This window comes from Loxodonta africana, chromosome 4, assembly GCF_030014295.1.
Source record: "Loxodonta africana isolate mLoxAfr1 chromosome 4, mLoxAfr1.hap2, whole genome shotgun sequence".
NCBI classification, from domain to species: Eukaryota; Metazoa; Chordata; class Mammalia; order Proboscidea; family Elephantidae; genus Loxodonta; species Loxodonta africana.
The window spans coordinates 168817486-168837356 of record NC_087345.1 but is presented as its reverse complement, the minus strand read 5'-3'; the positions used below and the strand labels follow the sequence as shown (position 1 = coordinate 168837356).

General features: G+C 37.7%; 1 protein-coding gene across 13 annotated transcripts in view; it reads left to right on the top strand.

Annotated features, from left to right (window-relative positions):
• Window positions 1-19871, top strand: part of ABI1 (abl interactor 1) — a 141103-nt gene that overhangs the window by 34073 nt on the left and 87159 nt on the right. For all 13 annotated transcript variants that reach the window (XM_010590662.3, XM_003410540.4, XM_023548855.2 and 10 more), the window contains exon 2: window positions 11147-11314. In XM_010590662.3, the coding sequence (XP_010588964.1) occupies window positions 11147-11314 (168 nt within the window). The remainder of the gene's footprint in view (window positions 1-11146; window positions 11315-19871) is intronic.

Below are 19871 nucleotides of genomic sequence, written 5' to 3'. Positions count from 1 at the left end.
AGCTGGAGGAGGTAGGGAGGAGCTGTGCTAAAGTTTACAGAGACCAGGTCTCAATCTGAATTGTTATGTAAAAAATTATTCTTTTTGCTGGATACTTGCCATAACCTGGTAGGGTTTCTTTTTATTTAGTTTTCACTTTTATTGCAATGGAAATTCTGTTGGAGAAAATTGGATCCTTTCGGTGTTAGCTAGGTATTGAGAATACATGCATACCCTAATCCCCATGACTCCCTGCTTATTAATAAGTTTATTTGTCAGTAGTAAACTAGCATTTGGCCTGTGTGCTATTTTTTTCTTTAATACTCTTACCCCTCTCCACAAAGTGATTGTGGTTTCTTCTGGAAAGTTTCTCAGGTGTCAAGCCCTTAGATTCACTTCCAGCAAAGTAGATGTTTTATCTTGTGTATTTTATGATGTATAAAATTCTTTTCCAGTTACAGGTATTAAAAATTGAAATTTGAATCCTTCCTATTAGTATTAACATGCTTCCTTTTTAAAAAGGCCTTTAAACTAAGAAATGTTCCTTATATATTTCATCACCTCTAAGAGCCCTGCCATCCCCCACCCTCCCATTTTAACATCTCTGAAATTGGGATGGATTTTACAGTTGATGATGTTTTTGAAAATCTGTCAGGCAGGAAGCAGTCATAGCATAGTTATTGTCTGCACATATTGAACTTGGATGTTTTTCCTGGTTGCTTAACCAAATAACTGCAACCTTGAACTTTTGGTTAACAAATCATTTAAGGATGACTTGAGGAAGGAATAGAGTACTGGTTTTTGTCTTAAAGTCTTTTTTGACACTTTCTGGTAAGATAAAGAAAGTGTCAGCATCAAAACTTGCAAAATTATTGTTGGCAGCCTGGAAAAAAGTCCTGGGAATAAGGGTGGAGTGTTCTTTGGAAAGATGTGGTATCACTTGCAGTGGGACGTTCACGGCATCACCAACATAGTTTTCTTGCCACTGTGTTTAATCTGAATCTAACCATGTGGAGACAGTTAGACAAATCTAGGTTGTAGGACTTCCTACAAGAAAACTGGCCTGAACAAACAAACAAAACAAAAAAAACTATGTCGCGAAAGACAAAAAAATGGTCAGGATTGAGGGATGGTGTTCTAGATTTAGGAAGACTAAATAGGCGTGTTACCAGCTACAGTGAACAACCTTTGATTGGATGCTGGATTATACAAAATAAAATAATACAGATCTAAAGATTTTTTTTTTGAAAGTTGGATATATTTGGATATAAACTCTGTTGTTGTTAATTGCCACTGAGTCCAATTCATGATGACCTGATGTATATAACAAACTCTATTTTGTTGTTTTTGTGTGCCGCTCAGTTGATCCCAATTCTTAGTGACCCTGTGTTACAGAGTAGAACTGCCCCATAGGGTTTTCTTGGCTGTAATCTTTATGGAAGCAGATCGCCGGGTCTTTCTTCCATAGAGCAGCTGGTAGGTTCAAACCGCCAACCTGTTGGTTAGCAGCCAAGCACTTAACCATTGGGCTACCAGGGCTCCTTAACAAACTCTATAAACCAAATCAGACCCTCTACTGTCGAGTTGATTCCGACTCGTAGTGACCCTATAGGATAGGATAGAACTGCCCCATAGAGTTTCAAGACTATAAATCTTTACGGAAGCAGATTGCCACACGTTTCTCTTGTGGAGCCACTGGTGGTTTCAAACTACAGACCATTAGGTTAGCAGCCAAGTGCTTTAATCACTGCACCACCAGGCTCCACAAACTATACTAGGTAATTATGAAATGGTCTTAAGTTTTTAGCTGTGTAATATTGTGGCATTGTAGGGGAGAATGTCTTTGTTCTCAGGAATTACATGCTAAAGTATTTAGGAGTGAAGTTTCATGATACCCACAACTTTGCAATAATTGAAGAAAAAGAGTGCGCATATATCTGAACGGAAGTAAAATATTTAGTGTCTTAAAAAAAAAAGGCAAAAGAGCTGCTGTATTTCCAACTCTTGATGCTAAAGGGGTTTAACATGGGTTTGACAAAGAACTTTAACTACTTTGAGTTGAAAAGAGGTTCTGGAAATTTAAACTCAGTGATAAAGTTTTAGGTGTACCATAACCAATTTATTTCACTACTATCTTATATATGCACGAGTGACCTGTAAAGTTAAACATCTGATTAAATCTAAAAGAACTTTTTCTGTAAGTATAAAATAAATTTTCCTGATAAAAAAGGATTCTGACATAGTCGAAATGACAGGGTTTTTTTCTTTCTAAGTGAGACATAAAAACGGTGCATCTAGCAGTAGTTTGCATGCTGGAGTCATTGAAATTTAGTATATTCTTTGGACTACATTATTATTTAATTTTTATTGTGCTTTAAGTGAGAGTTTACAAACCAAGTCAGTCTCTCATACAAAAACTTACATACACCTGCTATATGCTCCTAGTTAATCTCCCTCTAACTGAGACAGCAAACTCCTTTCCTCGACTCTTTATTTTTGTGTCCATTCGGCAAGCTTCTGCCCCCCTCTGCCCTCTTATCTCTTCTCCAGACAGGAGATGCCAACATAGTCATGCGTCTACTCGATCCAAGGTGCTTACTCATTTTCTGTCCCATAGTCCAGTCCAATCCCTGTCTGAAGAGTTGGCTTTGGGAATGGTTCCTGTCTTGGGCTAACAGAAGATCTGGGGACCACAACCTCTGGGGTCCTTCTGGTCTCAGTCGGACTGGACTACATTATTTCTTAATGGGCTATGAAATTACTTGTATTATGTAATTGGGAAATCTTCTTTAAACATTTGAAGTGTTCTGTGGGAAAAATAAGGACTTCGAAAAAGTTTCTGGGAGATTTGGATTAGAGATAAAAGTTATAAAAGGCAGATATGATGTGGTGAGATTTCTAGAAAGAGTGGGAGGAAAGGTGGACACTTGGAAGCAAGATGGCAGAAAACTTTTTTTTTTTTCCTTTTTAATGCACATGGGACTCTATTTTACCTAAGCAAGTCTTTAGACCAGTTGTGGTTGGGACAGAGTGATATTACCATTTCCCAAAGACAGCAAATTATTTTCAAGCCCCTAGGTAGACTTTAAGGAAGGGTTCAAGTGAGTAAGAAGAGGAGAACATTTTAATTTGTCATAGTTTACACTATGAGTCTGAAATGTTATTACACAAGCCAATGATATGTGCTAGATATTGGCTTTGTTTTCTGTGTAGGACATCTTTCAATATAGTAGCATCCTAATTTAGAAACGGTACCCTAAAAGCTACAGTACCGTTTGGTGTTGGTGTGTGGAACCTAATTATGCAGCTAAAGTACTGCAGTGAAGAGTTTGAAGAAAATAGTTAGGCTTATTAAATATAAACATGTAAAACGAATAAATAAGTAGTTTCAATAGATCAACAGTACAAGGTATTTGGGAAAAACAAATATAAGGTGGAGCTGGTGTTTTGGTATTTATTTCATATGATATCAAAGTATCTGTTAAGATACGTATTTTATCTTTAACATGTTTTTTAAGAAAAGAGTTTTGAGTTCATTAAAAATCAGTGAAACTAAATTTTTAATATATTTAAAATATAAAGCTTTACATGCAATATGAAACCAAGTAAAACGTGCATTTATAAAACTAAATATGATAATTATTGAAGCAGAATGACAAGTACATGGCAGTTATTATATTATTCTTTCTACTTTTATGTGTATTTGATTGTATACTAATCGGAGGAACAATAGAAGATGCTTGTAATTAAATCTTCATGTTTTCCTCTGAACTCCTACAACTTGAAATAATGCCATCTTCTGTTTGATAATTTAGAGGAGATTGGATATGAATTTATTTTTTAACAGGGCCCAATACATTGATGTCCTGATTAAAATCAGGGTCTTGATGTTAAGGAGGAATTAAAATGAGGAGAATAGGCAACTAACAGTCACTGCCATAATCTACTTAAATATAATTAAGGAGAGAGAGAAAGATTTTTTCCCCCGTGGTAATAGGTGAAGGTTGAGTGGGTGAGGGAGAGGAAAGGCGGTTAAAAGTAAATGTATTGGTTGAGAGAGAGATTGTTAATAGCTAGTAATTTTCACTCTAACCCACCCACTGCCATTGAGTTCCAACTCATAGCGACCCTAGACGACAAGGTAGAACTGCCCCATGGGGTTTCCAAGGCTGTAAATCTTTACGGAACCAGACTGCCACATCTTTCTCCCACGGAGTGGACTTTCGGTTAGCAACTGAGCACTTAACCACCGCACCGCCAGGGCTTCCAATTTTCAATTTAGGCAGTGAAAAAGAAGTCAGGTTGAGGGGCAAGAAAAAGACTCATTGAAGTAGATATTACATAAATAGGTTCTTTACTTCAGCTAGCAGATCCTGACTCCCTAAAGCTTGGTTTCTGCAGGTAGATAAGGGAGGAAGAAGAGAACTAGTTTTATGTATGGGATGTTTATGAGGTTCAGTTATCTGAGGAATTTCCTGTTTAATTCTTGGCAACATTGTTTGCTTTGAGTTTACTCTTTTAAATAATTAACTTTTTCTCTTAAAGCTGAATTTATTTCCATTTTAAGCAAACTATCAATTGCATGGGGCAGGGATGGCAAATGGGTTTCATATCATGTCTCAACTTCTAGAGACATCATTGAAGAATATTTAGACTTTGCAGGGAAGACTGCTGTGATTATGTCTGTTTTAGCTCCTTGGAAAAATGCGAGGAATTTGTCTTCTAGCTTCTCCATTTTGTGCGACCCTTGGAACATACTAAGGCTGCTTGCTGGTAATACAGTAAAAGCATCTAAGGATGAAGGGGACCAATTCTTGGACATTACACTTAAAAGCTAAAAATAAGTGACAATAGCAATTATTGTGAAGATTTAACTTTTAAATTCAGTGTCTGGAGGAAATTAGCTATGACTATATCTGTGCTCTTTGATCAGGTAGCCACAAGCCACATGTGGTTACTAAGCACTTGAAATGTGACTAGTATGACTGAGAAAATGAATTTTAAAATTTTAATTATTTTAAATTTAAATTAAAAAATGGAGGCAATGTAAAAAAAAGAAAATTGTTATTTTCCTGTTAACTTTATTGTTATGATAGAATTGCATTTCACTCCAAGGAGTCCCTGGGTGGCGCAGACGGTTTAATGCATTTGACTATTAGTTGAAAGGTTGGCAGTTTGAACCCACCTAGAGGCGCCTTGGAGGACAGTCCTGGTCATCTCATCCAAAATGGTCACGGCCTTGAAAACTCTGAAGCAATTCTACTTTCCACACATGGGGTCACTGTGAGTTGAAATCAACTCCATGGCAGCTAACAATAACATATTTGACTCTATGCTTGTATAGAAGGAAAAACCCTGGTGGTGTAGTGGTTAAGAGTTTGGCTGCTAACCAAAAGATCGGCATTTTGAATCCACCAGGCACTCCTTGGGAAACCTACGGGGCAGTTCTACTCTGCCCTGTAGGGTTGCTATGAGTCAGAATCAACTCGACAGCAGTGGGTTTGGTTTTGGTTTTGGTCACATGGGAAATTTTAGTGTCTAGACTTACAACCAGCTATTTTTCTAAAGAGTTCTAGTTCCTGTTCATGGAGAGTGATATTAAAGACTATATTCTGGGTGATAGGGGCTGCTTCATGGCTTCCAGTTATTATTTTTCGGCCTTTTCAGTATGACGGAGCTACGATATGATAAAATACAACTTGAGTTAAAACTGATGCTTTCAGTTTAAATTCACAACAGGGGTTTTTTTAACCTCGTTTATCTTATTACTGTATTTCTCTTTTTAAATAATATTTTATTGTGTTTTTGATAAAGGTTTACACAGCAGTTTGGTTCCCATTCAACAATTTCTACACAAATCGTTAAGAAACATTGGTTACATTTTTTACAGAATGTGAGCATTCTCATTATTTCTGTTATAGTTATCCCATTTCCATTAATCTAGTTTCCCTATCCCCTTACATTTTTATCTTTATTTTAAAGTAATTGTTGACTGTTTGGTCTTGTATACATGATTTTTTGAAAGGAGCACAGTACTCACTGGTAATATTCTTTATTTTGTGAACCAGTCTTATTTATCTAAAAGGTGACCTCAGGGACTAGTTTCAGTTTAAGGTTTAAAGGCTATCTCAGGGTGATAGTCTTGGAGAATCCTCCAGTCTCAACCAGTCCAGTAAGTCTGTTTTGTTCTTTATAGAATTTGAGGCTCTGTTCCGTATTTGTCTCTCATTATATCAGGATCCATCTATTGTGGCTCTGATTAGATTGGTTAGTAGTGGTAGTTGGCACCATCTAGTTCTTCTGGTATCAGGGTAGATAGGCCATTTGTAGACTATTATTCCTGTAGATTAGTTTTTTCTTTGACTTTTTGGTTTCCTTCTTTCTCTTTTGCTCCAGGCGAGTGGAGACCAACAGTTGTATCTTAGAGGGCCGTTCGCAAGTTTTTAAGACCCCAGACACTACTCACCAAACTAGGATATAGAACATAAACCTATAAACATGAACTATATTATGCTGATTGACTGAAATGTCCCACGAGACTATGGTCCTAATCCTTCAAACCCAGAAAACCAATCCCATGAGGTGTTTGGTACCAATCTAAGAAGTATCCATAACTGTGCCCTCTGTGTACTTTATTATGTATGTGAGTATTTGTGTATACAGTCACATACGTACACATACTTGTGGTTTAAAATCAAGAAAGATGTGCGTCAGGGTTGTATCCTTTCAGCATACTTATTCAATCTGTATGCTGAGCAAATAATCTGAAAAGCTGGACTATATGAAGAAGAACGTGACATCAGGATTGGAGGAAGACTCATTAACAACCTGTGTTATACAGATGACACAACCTTGCTTGCTGTCTTAAACTGAGTTCTCTAGAGAAGCAAAACTGAGAATATATATATATATATTTACACATACACACACATACATACACATATACACAGGGGCTGGCGAACCCAAGATTGGCAGGTCAGAGAGCAGGGCTTGGCGAGCCCAAGATTGGCAGGTCAGAGAACAAGGCTCTTGCAAACAGGCTGTGAAGGTTGACAAATCCCAAGATCGGTAGGCAAGACTGCAAGGCTTCTCCTCATTCATGTAGCTGCAGGGGGTGGCAAACCCAAGATCGGCAGGTCGGAGAGCAGGACTCTTGCTCACAGGCTGTGAAGATCGACAGATCCCAAGATCGGCAGGTAAGCTGCTGGCTCAAGTCCCAAGAACCAGAGGTCAGATGAACAAGAGGCAGCTGCAGGATCCAGAACAAGCCAAAAACCTTGGCAAGGCGAGCAGGAAGGAAGTAGGTGGCAGAGGGCAGAGAGATGAAGGCTGAGGGGGCGGTGGGCTGCCATAGGCCCCGCCCCTGCTGGTACCACTCAGCAGATTCCATTTGGGGTTGATCACATACCAGATTTCAGCGGGGAACTGATCACAACGTAATACAACTGCTAAACCACTGAGTGTCATGGCCCAGCCAAGTTGACACACAGTCTTAACCATCCCACTTGCTGAAAGTGAAGAGGACTTGAAGCACTTACTAATGAAGATCAAAGACCAGAACCTTCAGTGTGGATTACACCTCAGCATAAAGAAAACAAAAATCGTCAGAACTGGACCAGTAAGTAATAACATGATAAATGGAAAAGATTGAAATTGTCAAAGATTTCATTATACTTGCATCCACAATCAACACCCACGGGAGCAGGAGTCAAGAATCAAAAGACACATTGCACTGGGCAACTCTGCTGTAAAAGACCTTTTTAAAGTTTTGAAAAGCAAAGGTGTCAATTTGAGGACTAAGGAGTGCCTGACCCAAGCCATGGTATTTTCAGTTACCTCATATGCGTGCAAAAGCTGGACAGTGAATAAGGAAGACTGAAAAAGAATTGACGCCTTTGAATTGTGGTGTTGGTGAAGAATATTGAGTATACCATGGACTGCCAAAAGAACCAACAAATTCGTCTTGGAAGAAGTACAACCAGAGTGCTCCTTGGAAGCAAGTATTGCGAGACTGTGTTTCACATACTTTGGACATGTTATCAGGAGGGATCAGTTGCTGGAGAAGGACATCATGCTTGGTAGAGTAGAGGGTCAGTGAAAATGAGGAAAACCCTTGGCGAGGTGAATTGACAATGGGCTCAAGCATAACAATGATTGTGAGGATGGTTCAGGACTGGGCAGTGTTTTGTTCTGTTGTACATTGGGTCGCTATGAGTCCAGACGGACTTGACGGCATTGAATAACAACATGTATACACACATATTTTTTTTTATACACATACATGCCTACATACATGCAGGCATATATGCCACCTATGTATTTTTGGGTCATTGTTTCTAAATTATGCATGCAAAGCAATTACCAGAAGGTCTTTTTTTCTTGTATAAGTCTTAGTGACACCTACCTTCATCAAGCTGTGGACACTTCACCCTCATTTGGTGTTACCTTTCCCATCACCAAAAATAACAAGTGTTTACTATCCAGAGAGTGAACTCCCTCCTCCCACCCCGTAACCACTGATGAGTGTTCGTTTCTGTATATTTATCTGTTCATGTCATTTCATAAAAGTGAGAACATACAATATTTGTTTTTTTTGTGATTGGCTTATTTTGCTCAACTTAATGTCCTCCAGGTTCATTCATGTTCGAAGATGTTTTGGGAACTCATTTTTCTTTATCGCTGAGTAGTAGTCCATTGTATATATGTACCACATTTTACTTATCCCATCATCCTTTGTTGGGCATTTAGGTTGTTTCTGTCTTTTTTGCTGTTGTGAATAGTGCTGCAGTAAACATAGGTGTGCATATCTCTGTTTGTGTCACTTCTATTAGATCCTTAGGGTATAGAACTAGGCGTGGAATTGCTGGGAGACATGGCAGCCCTACCTCTGTTTTTTTGAGGACCCACCACGGTGTTTTCCACAGTGGCTGTACCGTTTTGCATTCCCACCAGCAATGGGAGAGGGTTCCAATTTCTCCATATCCCCTCCAACACTTGTTATTTTCCGTTTTATTTTTTAATCTTAGCCATCCTAGTGGGGGTGAAATGTATCTCTTTCAAACCATGTCAGAAATCTCAGTTTTTAGTGATATAAACAAGTTGATGATTTGCTTTATCTCACAGTATTACACACAACAATCTCAAGATAAAAATAATTCCAGTACTACCACCAGCAATAAAGAGACAAAACAGTTTGTTTTTTTTCCTTTCAATTATTACTGTCCTAAGGATAAATCCCAATAAGAATGTACAATCAAGTCACTAATTTATGCATTTATTGAACGCACATTAGGCTCGTTTGATTAAGTTTACATTTAATTTTGGGAAATTCGTTTTTAAATTTAATTTTGTTTCCTAATTGTATGTATTGTTTATATAGTTACAAAAACAAATCTATAAAACAAGTTATATTTAAAGAAGTCTAGCTTTTATCCATGTTCCTCTCTTCCCTGTAGGTGATTATTATTAATTATTATTTTTTAATGTTACAGTTTATCCCTCGTTTTAAAATATTATATGCATGTATTTTCGTATCTCCTCCTTTCTTAGTTAAATAGCATATGATACACATTATTTTCCATCTTAGCAGTGTTCTATAATCTTTGCAGAAGCCGATCGCCAGGTTTTTCTCCCATGGAACCTCTGGGTAGGGGTTCGAACCACCTGTGTTTCAGTTAGCAGCTGAATGCTTAACTTTTGTGCCACCAGGGCTCTGTGGTACAGTTTTACTCTGTCACATGGGGTTGCTGTGAGTCGGAATTGACTTCACAGCATCCAACAGCAACTGCAGCAGAAGTGTTCTGGAAATAATGGAATAGTGATAATAAAGATATTCATCAAATATTCCTTATCACAACAGTGTAATACTCCATGATTTATTCACCTAGTCACCTACTGATACTTGTATGGGTGTTTTAGTCTCCTGCTATTAAAAACAGTGCAACAGTGAATAACTTTGTGTCTATATCATTTTGTATTTTTGGTAGTGATTCTTTGAGATGGATTTCTGAAAGTGAGATTGCTGGGTCAGAAGATAAACCCATATGTAATTTTGCTGCATGTCACTAACAATGTAACAGAGCATCTTTCCCATTAACTTTGATGAGTACCTTGTCAGACTTTTGGACAGTTGCCAGTTGGATAGGTGAGAAATGATATCTCATATTAGTTTGCATTTGCATTTCTTCGATGAGCCAAGTTGAACATCTTTCCAAGTGGTTAAGAGTGGCTGCATTGCTTTTTCTGTGAACCGCCTGTTAGATCTCTTATCTCATTTTTTCCTATGGATTCTTGGCCGTTTTCTTCATTTTTTAAATTATATATTAGTGATTTTACCCTTTTGTGATATAAGTTGTGGTGTTCCCTCCTCCTCCAATTTATCACTTGTCTTTTAACTTTGCTTCTCTTCTAGGAGTTCTCACCACCTGACTCTGAGGCATGTACAGAAGTTTGGGAAAAAGGGGTGGGCAAGGGATTGAGTTATAATATTGACAGTAGTTTTTGTGGAGATGAGAGGCTTGGTTGTAATGGATAACAAGAAGGTTGGCTTTCTAATGGATATTAAGATAAACAGGAATATATAAAGTGGAATGAGCTTAGTCCATATCATCATTAGTAGATTAGGAGCTTGGGGCTGACAATACAGTCCTAAAGGTATAATACAATGAGTTGTTGGTTGAGCGGGGTCAGTGAAAAAGAGGAAGACCCTCTGTGAGATGGGTTGACACAGTGGCTACAACAGTGGGCTCAAGCATAACAACTATTATGAGAATGGCTCAGGACTGGGCAGTGTTTTGTTCTGTTGTACGTAGGGTTGCTGTAAGTCGGAATGGACTCGATGGCTCCTAACAACAACAGGCAACTAAAACAAGCTGTTACAGTGTGCCTCTGATACTGTGATGACAGTCACCTGGTAACCCTTTTAGTGGTCCTCACTGGATGGGCTGTTTGGGAGGAAGTAGTTGCGTTGAGCAGATTAGGAATTTCTGTCATGGCTTATTCCAGTGTCTCGAGACTGTTTTCATCTACTATTGTCAGATAAATCCAGTAAATTTTTTGATTGAATTGAGTTTTTGTGTTAAAACATTGTGATAACTGCCTTTCTATAGAATATGTGCTTAATGAATGTTAACCTAAATGACTATAAATTGTTTTGTTCTTATTTCAGGCAACAGACAAGAGAAAAGCTTTAGAAGAGACCAAAGCCTATACAACCCAGTCCCTAGCTAGTGTTGCTTATCAAATAAATGCATTGGCTAACAATGTACTCCAGTTGCTGGACATCCAAGCCTCTCAGCTTCGGAGAATGGAGTCTTCCATCAATCATATCTCACAGGTAACAGCTTGTTAAAAACTTTAAATTCACATTTAATCAACTGACAGCATATGTCAAAGAAGTAGATAACCTGAAAAGATAGATTCCTTACTTATCTTCCTACTGACTGGCTGACTATAGTCATTATCACTTTCAGCTTCAGTTTTGAGTTCAGTAAATCTACTCTCTTTTTAAAAGGTATTGAGGTAACAAAAATTGCACATAAATGAAGTATATAATTTTATAAGTTTTGAGATGTATATGTCCATTTTCCTTGTGATTAATGATATTGAGCATCTTTTCTGTGGTTTTCAGTGTTTTAAATCTTGTACTTCTTTTGTCAGGCTTCTTTTAAAGTATATAATGTTTTTGATGCTATTGTAAATGTTATTTTTATAATTTCAATTTTCATTATTGGTGCTTGCATATATAGAAATACAATTGATTTTTATGTACTCACTTTGTTTCCTTGTTAAAGTCACTTACTAGTTGTAGAGCTATTTTGTAGATTCTTTTGGATTTTCTCCATAGAGGATCATGTCATCTGTGAATGTAGACAGTTTTACTTCTGCTCTTTTGTATCTCCTCTCCTCTTCTTTTTGTTTCTTCTTGCGTTATTGCACTGGTTAGAAGATGCAGGTCAATGCTAAATATGAGTGGTGTGATTGGACATTGTTGCCTTGTTCCTATCTTAACAAAAGCATTTAGTCTTTCACTTTTAGGTATGATGTAGTCTGTAGATTTTTCATAAATGTACTTCGTGAGGTTTAGGAAATTACCTTCTAGTCCTAGCTTACTGAGAGTTCTCATTAGGAATAGTTGTTGGATTTTGTCAGATGCTTTCTGTGCGTCTATTGAAATTACCATGCCTTTGTTTTTTTAGTTTACTAATATGGTAAATTATATCAGTGTTTGTGGAATGTTCAACCAACCCTACTTTCTTGAGATAAACCCCACTTGACCATGAGGTATTATCCCTTGCTAAAATTTTCTTAATTTTTGCATCTATTTTTATGCGGGCTATTGGCCTTTAGCTTTCTTCTCTTGTAATGCATTTTTCTGCTTTTGGTGTCACAGGAATGCTTGCTTCATAGAATGAATTGGGCAGTATTCATTCCTCTTCAATTTTTTGGAAGAGTTTCTGTAGACTTGATATTAGTTCTTTTTTAATGTTTGGTAGAATTCACCAGTGAAGCCATCTGGTACTGGGCTTTTCTCTGTGGGAAGTTTTTGATCACTAATTCAATCTCTTGTTATTGGTGTACCCTATGGCTTAATGAGTTTTTGCCCCTTACCCTGAATGTGGGGAACAGAGACTGTTCCCGGCGCTATGTGAGTTCTGAGGATTGTTCCCTCCTTTTCTTTTGGGAGGTTTTTCTCTAGCTTCAGGTACTTTCATAGCTCCCTCTTTGGTCAGCTTTCTCTTCTCTGGTACTCTTCCCTGTAACTCTTGCCCCTTGGTGTCTCTGAACTCTCAGCTTCATCTTCTGAATACAGTCAGCTAGGCTACACCTGGGCAATCATGATGCTCATCTCATTTGTTTCCCTTCTCTCAGGAATCACTTTCCTTCATTGGATGGTACCCATGTCTTGAAAAGCTATATCTTTGTGTATTTTATCTAGCTCTTTACTTGTTTTAGGCAGGAGGTTAAATGTGGTCCCTGTTAATACACCTCGGTTTGAACAGAAGTCAGTAAACCTACGGTTTTTTAAAAATAACTTTATTGAGATACAATTCACATAATACATACTTCATCATTTAAAATGTACAATTCAGTAGTTTATAGTATATTCACAGAGTCGTGTAATCAGCACTAGATTTTTTTTTTTTTTAATTTTATTGTGCTTTAAGTGAAAGTTTACAAATCAAGTCAGTCTCTTACACAAAAACCCATATACACCTTGGTACACACCCCCAATTACTCTCTCCCTAATAAGACAGTCTGCTCTCTCCCTCCACTCTCTCTTTTCGTTTCCATTTCTCCAGCTTCTAACCCCCTCTGCCCTCTCATCTCCCCTCCAGGCAGGAGATGCCAACATAGTCTCAAGTGTCCACCTGATCCAAGAAGCTCACTCCTCACCAACATCCCTCTCCAACCCATTGTCCAGTCCAATCCCTGTCTGAAGAGTTGGCTTTGCGAATGGTTCCTGTCCTGGGGCAACAGAAGGTCTGGGGGCCATGACCACCAGGGTCCTTCCAGTCTCAGTCAGACCATTAAGTCTGGTCTTATGAGAATTTGGGGTCTACATCCCACTGCTCTTCTGCTCCCTCAGGGGTTCTCTGTTGTGTTCCCTGTCAGGGCAGTCATCAGTTGTAGCCAGGCACCATCTAGTTCTTCTGGTCTCAGGATGATGTAGTCTTTGGTTCATGTGGCCCTTTCTGTCTCTTGGGCTCGTAATCGCCTTGTATCCTTGGTGTTCTTCATTCTCCTTTGATCCAGATGGGTTGAGACCAATTGATGCATCTTAGATGGCTGCTTGCTAGCGTTTAAGACCCCAGACGCCACTCTTCAAAGTGGGATGCAGAATGTTTTCTTAATAGATTTTATTATCAGCACCAGAATTTTTTTAGAACATTTCATCACCCTAAAAGAAAACCCTGTAATGATTAGCAGTAACTCTCCATTTCCCGCAAATTCCCATCCCTAGGTGACCACAACCTACTTTCTGTCTCGTGTGGATTCATCTCTTGTGGACCTTCTGTATATATGGGATCATACTGTATGTGGTTCTTTGTAACTGGTTTCTATACTTAGCATGAAGTTTTTAAGGTTCATCCATGTTGTGGCATGTATCAGTACTTCATTCCTTATTATGACTGAATAATATTCCATTGTATGGGTATACTGCATTTATCTTTTCATCATTTGGTGGCATTTGTGTTGGTTTCACTTTTTGACTGTTATGAATAATGCTGCTTTGAACATTTGTGTACAGGTTTTTGTGTTGCTGTTGTTACGTGCTGTTGAGTTAATTCTGACTGAAAGCGACCCCACGTGACAGAAGTAGAACTGCCCCATAGGGTTTCCTAGGCTGTAGTCTTTATAGGAGCAGATGGCCAGGTCGTTTCTGGGTCATATGGTAACACTGTGTTTAACCATTTCAGGAACTGCCAGACTGTTTTCCAAAGCACCTGCACCATTTTACATTTCTACCAGCAGTGTATGAGGGTTCCAATTTCTCTACATTCTTGCCAACACTTACTATTATCCGTCTTTTTGATTATAGCCATCCTACTGGGTGTGAAGTGATAACCTAACTGGGATTTTGATTTTCATTACCCTGGTGTCTAATGATGTTGATCATCTTTTTATGTGCTTATTGCACGTAAAATTGTATATTTAGATTCTTTGCCCATTTTAAAACTGTACTGTTTTTCTTTTTATTATTGAGTTGTAATAGTTCTTTATGTATTCTAGACACAGATTCCTTCTCAAATATGTCATTTACCCAACTTTTTCCTGTTCTTTGAGTTGTCTTTCACTTTCTTGATGGTGTCCTTTGAAGCACAGAAATTTTTAATTTCGATGATAATGTCTAATTTATCTGTTGTTTCTTTTGTTGCTTGTGCTTTTGGTGTCACAGCTAAGAAACTTTTGCCTAATCCAAGGTAGTAAACCAACTTTTAAAGGTTACTGTGAGGGTAAAATATTGATGACTACAAGATAGTTGGTGCCATTATAACTCTTAGCATTTTATGTTTTATCAGGATAGTATATGATTTCTGCTTATTCTTGCCTTTTGATACAAAGCTCAGAATTTCCAGTTTAGTGGTATTCTTTTGCTATTTTGGATTTTAGACAAAATCTGTACAGATTGGAACTTTGTTAAAGTAATTTTGATGTTGAACAGAATCTAGTATAAAATGATTGATTCTGGACTTGGGGCCATGCACATGCCTGATGCCTGGCAAATGATTGGTTTGCAATAAGTATTCGCTGAATCCAAAGATATCTCTTCTGCAAGAGATACTTAGGAAGTGTATAAAAAAGTATCTAGTTTTTAGTTGTTCCTGTACATAGATGATAACCAAAGTATTATTGTATAAAACCCGTTGCTGTCAAGCTGATCTGACGCGTGGAGACCCCATGTGTTACAGAATAGAATGGCTCCTTAGGGTTTTCTTGGCTGTAATCTTTATGGAAACAGATCTCCATGCCCTTCTTCCATGGCACCTCTGGGTGAGTTCGAACCGCCAATCTTTAGGTTAGTCAAGCACAAGCTGTTTGAGCCACCCAGGGACCTTGAAAAACAAATATATGGTGACCAGTTACCAATGGACTTTGAAGCAGTGTAATTCATCACCAGTCATGATGCCCGTCCGTTATTTATGTAGTAATTTGTGGACCAAAGAGCTAGCAGTGAAGTTTGTACTTCATGTGATTACTCAAAGTTCTTATGGTAACTGAAATTTGAATCATGTTGTTGGGGAACTAGTGTTATTTAACTGAACTATGGTAACTGAAATTCATGCAGATCAGTACTGGGCAAAGTAAGAACTGCCTGTATTTTTAGTCTCTCCAATAACAAAACCCTTTTGGATTATTTTCCCCCTTAATTTAAATATGAGTGTTCCCAATGTTCTAAGCCTATTAAAGTTTATAAGATTCACCTCCCATTTTATGGAAGATATTTTAAGTCGTATGGACATAGAATTATTTCAGTAGATTTTAATAGTGACTTACTGAGAATCATGAAATCATTAAAAAAATTTAAAATGACTAAATAAAATGATCTGAAATGTAGCTTTTAAACACAGGTTAAACAAGTATAAGTGGCAAAATTCACTGGATACAGGCCTTTTTTTTTTTTTAATTTTTATTGTGCTTTAAGTGAAAGTTTACAAATCAAGTCAGCCTCTCACACAAAAACTTACATACCTTGCTACATACTCCCAATTGCTCTCCCCCTTGCTGCCTTTCTCCACTCTATCTTTCCGTGTCCATTTCGCCAGCTTCTAACCCCCTCTGCCCTCTCATCTCCCTTCCGGGGCGGAGTTGCCAACATAGTCTCAAGTGTCCACCTGATCCAAGAAGCTCACTCCTCACCAGCATCCCTTTCCATCCCATTGTCCAGCCTAGTCCCTGTCTGAAGAGTTGGCTTTGCGAATGGTTCCTGTCCTGGGGCAACAGAAGGTCTGGGGGCCATGACCACCAGGGTCCTTCTATTCTCAGTCAGACTATTAAGTCTGGTCTTTTTACGAGAATATGGGGTCTGCACCCCACTGCTCTCCTGCTCCCTCAGGGGTTCTCTGTTGTGTTCCCTGTCAGAGCAGTCATTGGTTGTGGGCGGGCACCATCTACTTCTTCTGGTCTCAGGCTGATGTAGTCTCTGGTTTATGTGGCCCCTTTTGTCTCTTGGGCTCGTGATCGCCTTGTGTCCTTGGTGCTCTTCATTCTCCTTTGATCCAGGTGGGTTGAGACCAATTGATGCATCTTAGATGGCTACTTGCTAGTGTTTAAGACCCCAGGCGCCTCTCTCCAAGGTGGGATGCAGAATGTCTTCTTAATAGATTTGATTATGCCAATTGACTTAGATGTCCCCTGAAACCATGGTCCCCAAACCCTTGTCCCTGCTACGCTGGCCTTCAAAGCATTCAGTTTATTCTAGAAACGTCTTTGCTTTTGGTTTAGTCCAGTTGTGCTGACCTCACCTGTATTGTGTGTTATCTTTCCCATCACCTAAAGTAGTTCTTATCTACTATCTAATTAGTGAAAACCAGTCTCCCCCGCTCCCTCCCCGTCTTGTAACCATCAAAGAATATTTGCTTCTCGATACAGGCTTTTTTTGGGTGTGTATTCTTAATTGGGGAAGTAAACGTATTTCCCTACTACTTGAAATTGTTGTTCTTCAGCCATTACTTGAGTAAATTCAGTGTAGTGAAAGAAATTTCTTCTGAATTTATCAGAGCTTTCTAGGGAACTCACTTCTATTTTACCTTGCTTGCCGAATAGTCTGATTTCAGTTAAAATTCTGCCTTATAACCTCTTAATATAGTATAAACCCAGTGCCGTCGATAGGTCATATGCCAATAAAGGCATAATCTCATAATTTAAAATTCAGAACTTCTGAGTTTTAAGTTTCAAAAATATTTAGACTTAATAAATTATCTCCAATTCTGTCACAACTTGTGTGGAAGAGCCCTTTTCCTTTCAGTGTTGAGCTATTTTGTGTGTGTGTGTTTGGCATATTTTATATTTATGAAGTTTTCTACTTTAACACTTTTACCTTTTCTTTTATTGTTACAAATTAATAGTTATAGAATTGTAATAGCCTTCTTTGATATAGCATTTACTGGCAAGTCATTGTGTAACTGATATTTATTATGTCAGGGTTGTTTTTTCCTCTTTTATGGTTTCTTATAGTGATGCGTCTTGTGACTTGTTAATCTGTTAAAGGTGCTAATTACATTTCCTGAAAATGTAGATAGTAGCATTAGGAGAAAGCCTGCAACTGTTAAAACCTTCCAGATCACCCACTTCATGCACATTTTCTTGAGATTATCAATTTTCATTATGATTTCCTTTTCCTTTGGCAGTTTTAGACTTTCCTCAAGTCATAGAATTTAGAACTAGAAGGGACATTAGGTTATTTTAGATATAAACTGTTCACCAGAACCTGAAATAATGACAGGATGATATAACACAGATTGATTAGTGTCACTCAAAAATGAGAAAAGCATGGTATAGGGTTTTAGTGCCCAGAGGCTAGGAGTATTCGGCAACACTCACTTGATTGGCTGACCTGCTGTGAGAAAAATATATTAACAGCACTCTTCAGTATTCTGATTTTATATATATATCTAATATTTCTAAGATGAACCACTCAGTGGTAGCCTGAATAATGTCCCCCAAACATATCCAGGTTTTAATTCCTGGAACCTTGAATGTTTACTTATATGGAACGGGGCTTTGTGGTTGTGATTAAGTTAAAGGTTTTGAGATGGAGAGATTACCCTGCATTATCCAAATGGGCCCTAAATGTAACCACAAGTGTCCATATAAAGGAGGCAGAAGGAGATTTGACATAGAACAGGAAAAAATGATGTGACAACAGGAGCAGAGAATGGAATGACATGGTGAAAAGCTAAGGAATGCTGGAAGAGCCAAAGAAACGGATTCTCCCCTGGAGTTACCCAAGGGAGTGTAGCCCTGCCAAAACCTTCATTTAGCTCCATATGATTCAGTTTGGATTTTTGGGCTCCATAACTATAAGAGAATGAATTTCTGTTGTGTTAGGCTACTAAGCTTGTGGTAGTTTTTATAGCAGTAGTAGAAACTAATACACATACTATAACAAATTAGTTATAATGAGATATGCCTTTATATTTGTTTAAACCTCTGATAGTGTTGGTTTTTGTCATCTTCATGATATGAATTAAAACAGTATTTTTTTTTAAAGGGTATAGTATAATACCCTTATGATCGTGAGGAAAACATGAAAAATTCCTCAAGTTTCCCAACAAGGTCCTATTATAAAGTAGTAATTTTTTGTCTTTAACTTTACTATTTTAAGTCTGATATCTGAACTCTAAACAGTTGCTAACTTTCCTCTCTTTTTCTTGGAAATATTAAGGACTAGCAATCAAATGATTTAAAGCAAATTCCCTTACCCATTTTTTGGAGTGAGTGGACACTTTTTATTCAGATTAATGAAATATTCTTGCTTTAACTATAGTTGTTGACAAGGTAGTTTTTTAAATTGTTATGAAAATATAGCTAACATGGCATTTGCCAGTTCAACATTTTTTCAATGTACAGTTCAGTGAGACCAATTACATTTATTATGTTGTGCAACCTTCACATTGACAAGGTAAATTTATAGAGGAGCAAGTTATAGTAGAGGTATATCAATGTAGAATATACATTCTGTGTTGGAGGGCGTGGAGGGACCAAACCTTGTTAGGCACTAAACTTTCGCTCAGTACTATCTAAAATAAAATTCTCTTAGTGTGTGGATAAATGTTTGTTTCAAAATTAGTTATTCTTCCAGGGACTCGTATAGCACCTAGCACAGTGCCTGGTACATAGTATATGCTTTCATGTTAGTTGAGGAAAATTATGAATTTTAAGATATTTTAGATATTATCTGCAATTTTTGAAGTTAAATAAAAATGCTGTAATATGTAACAGGTTTTTGTTATAGCTTTGATTTTTTTTTTTCTCTCAACATTTCCTGCCAAGGAAGCATATTTTTTGGTGAACATAAAATTTGTACCATTAAAAAATACCCTTTTAAAAAAACTTTAAGTTCAGTTTTTTTTATTTTTTACGAGGAAAGGTATATTGATCTTGTCTGTTAGGCTATTAGTTATTAGTATGATATTAGAGCTTCATATTTACATACTTTACGTTTATCTGAATAAATAATTTAGTGTAGGGGTCAGTAAACTCTGACCCATGGGCTAAATCCATTCCCATGCACCCCTTGTTTTTTTTTAAATGAAGTTTTATTGGAACACAGCAGCTTTCTTTTGTTCACGTATTGCCTATGGCTACATTCTCTGCTACAGTGGCAAAGTTGCATAGCTATGACAGAGATCATATGGCCTGCAAAGCCTAATATGTTTACTCTCTGG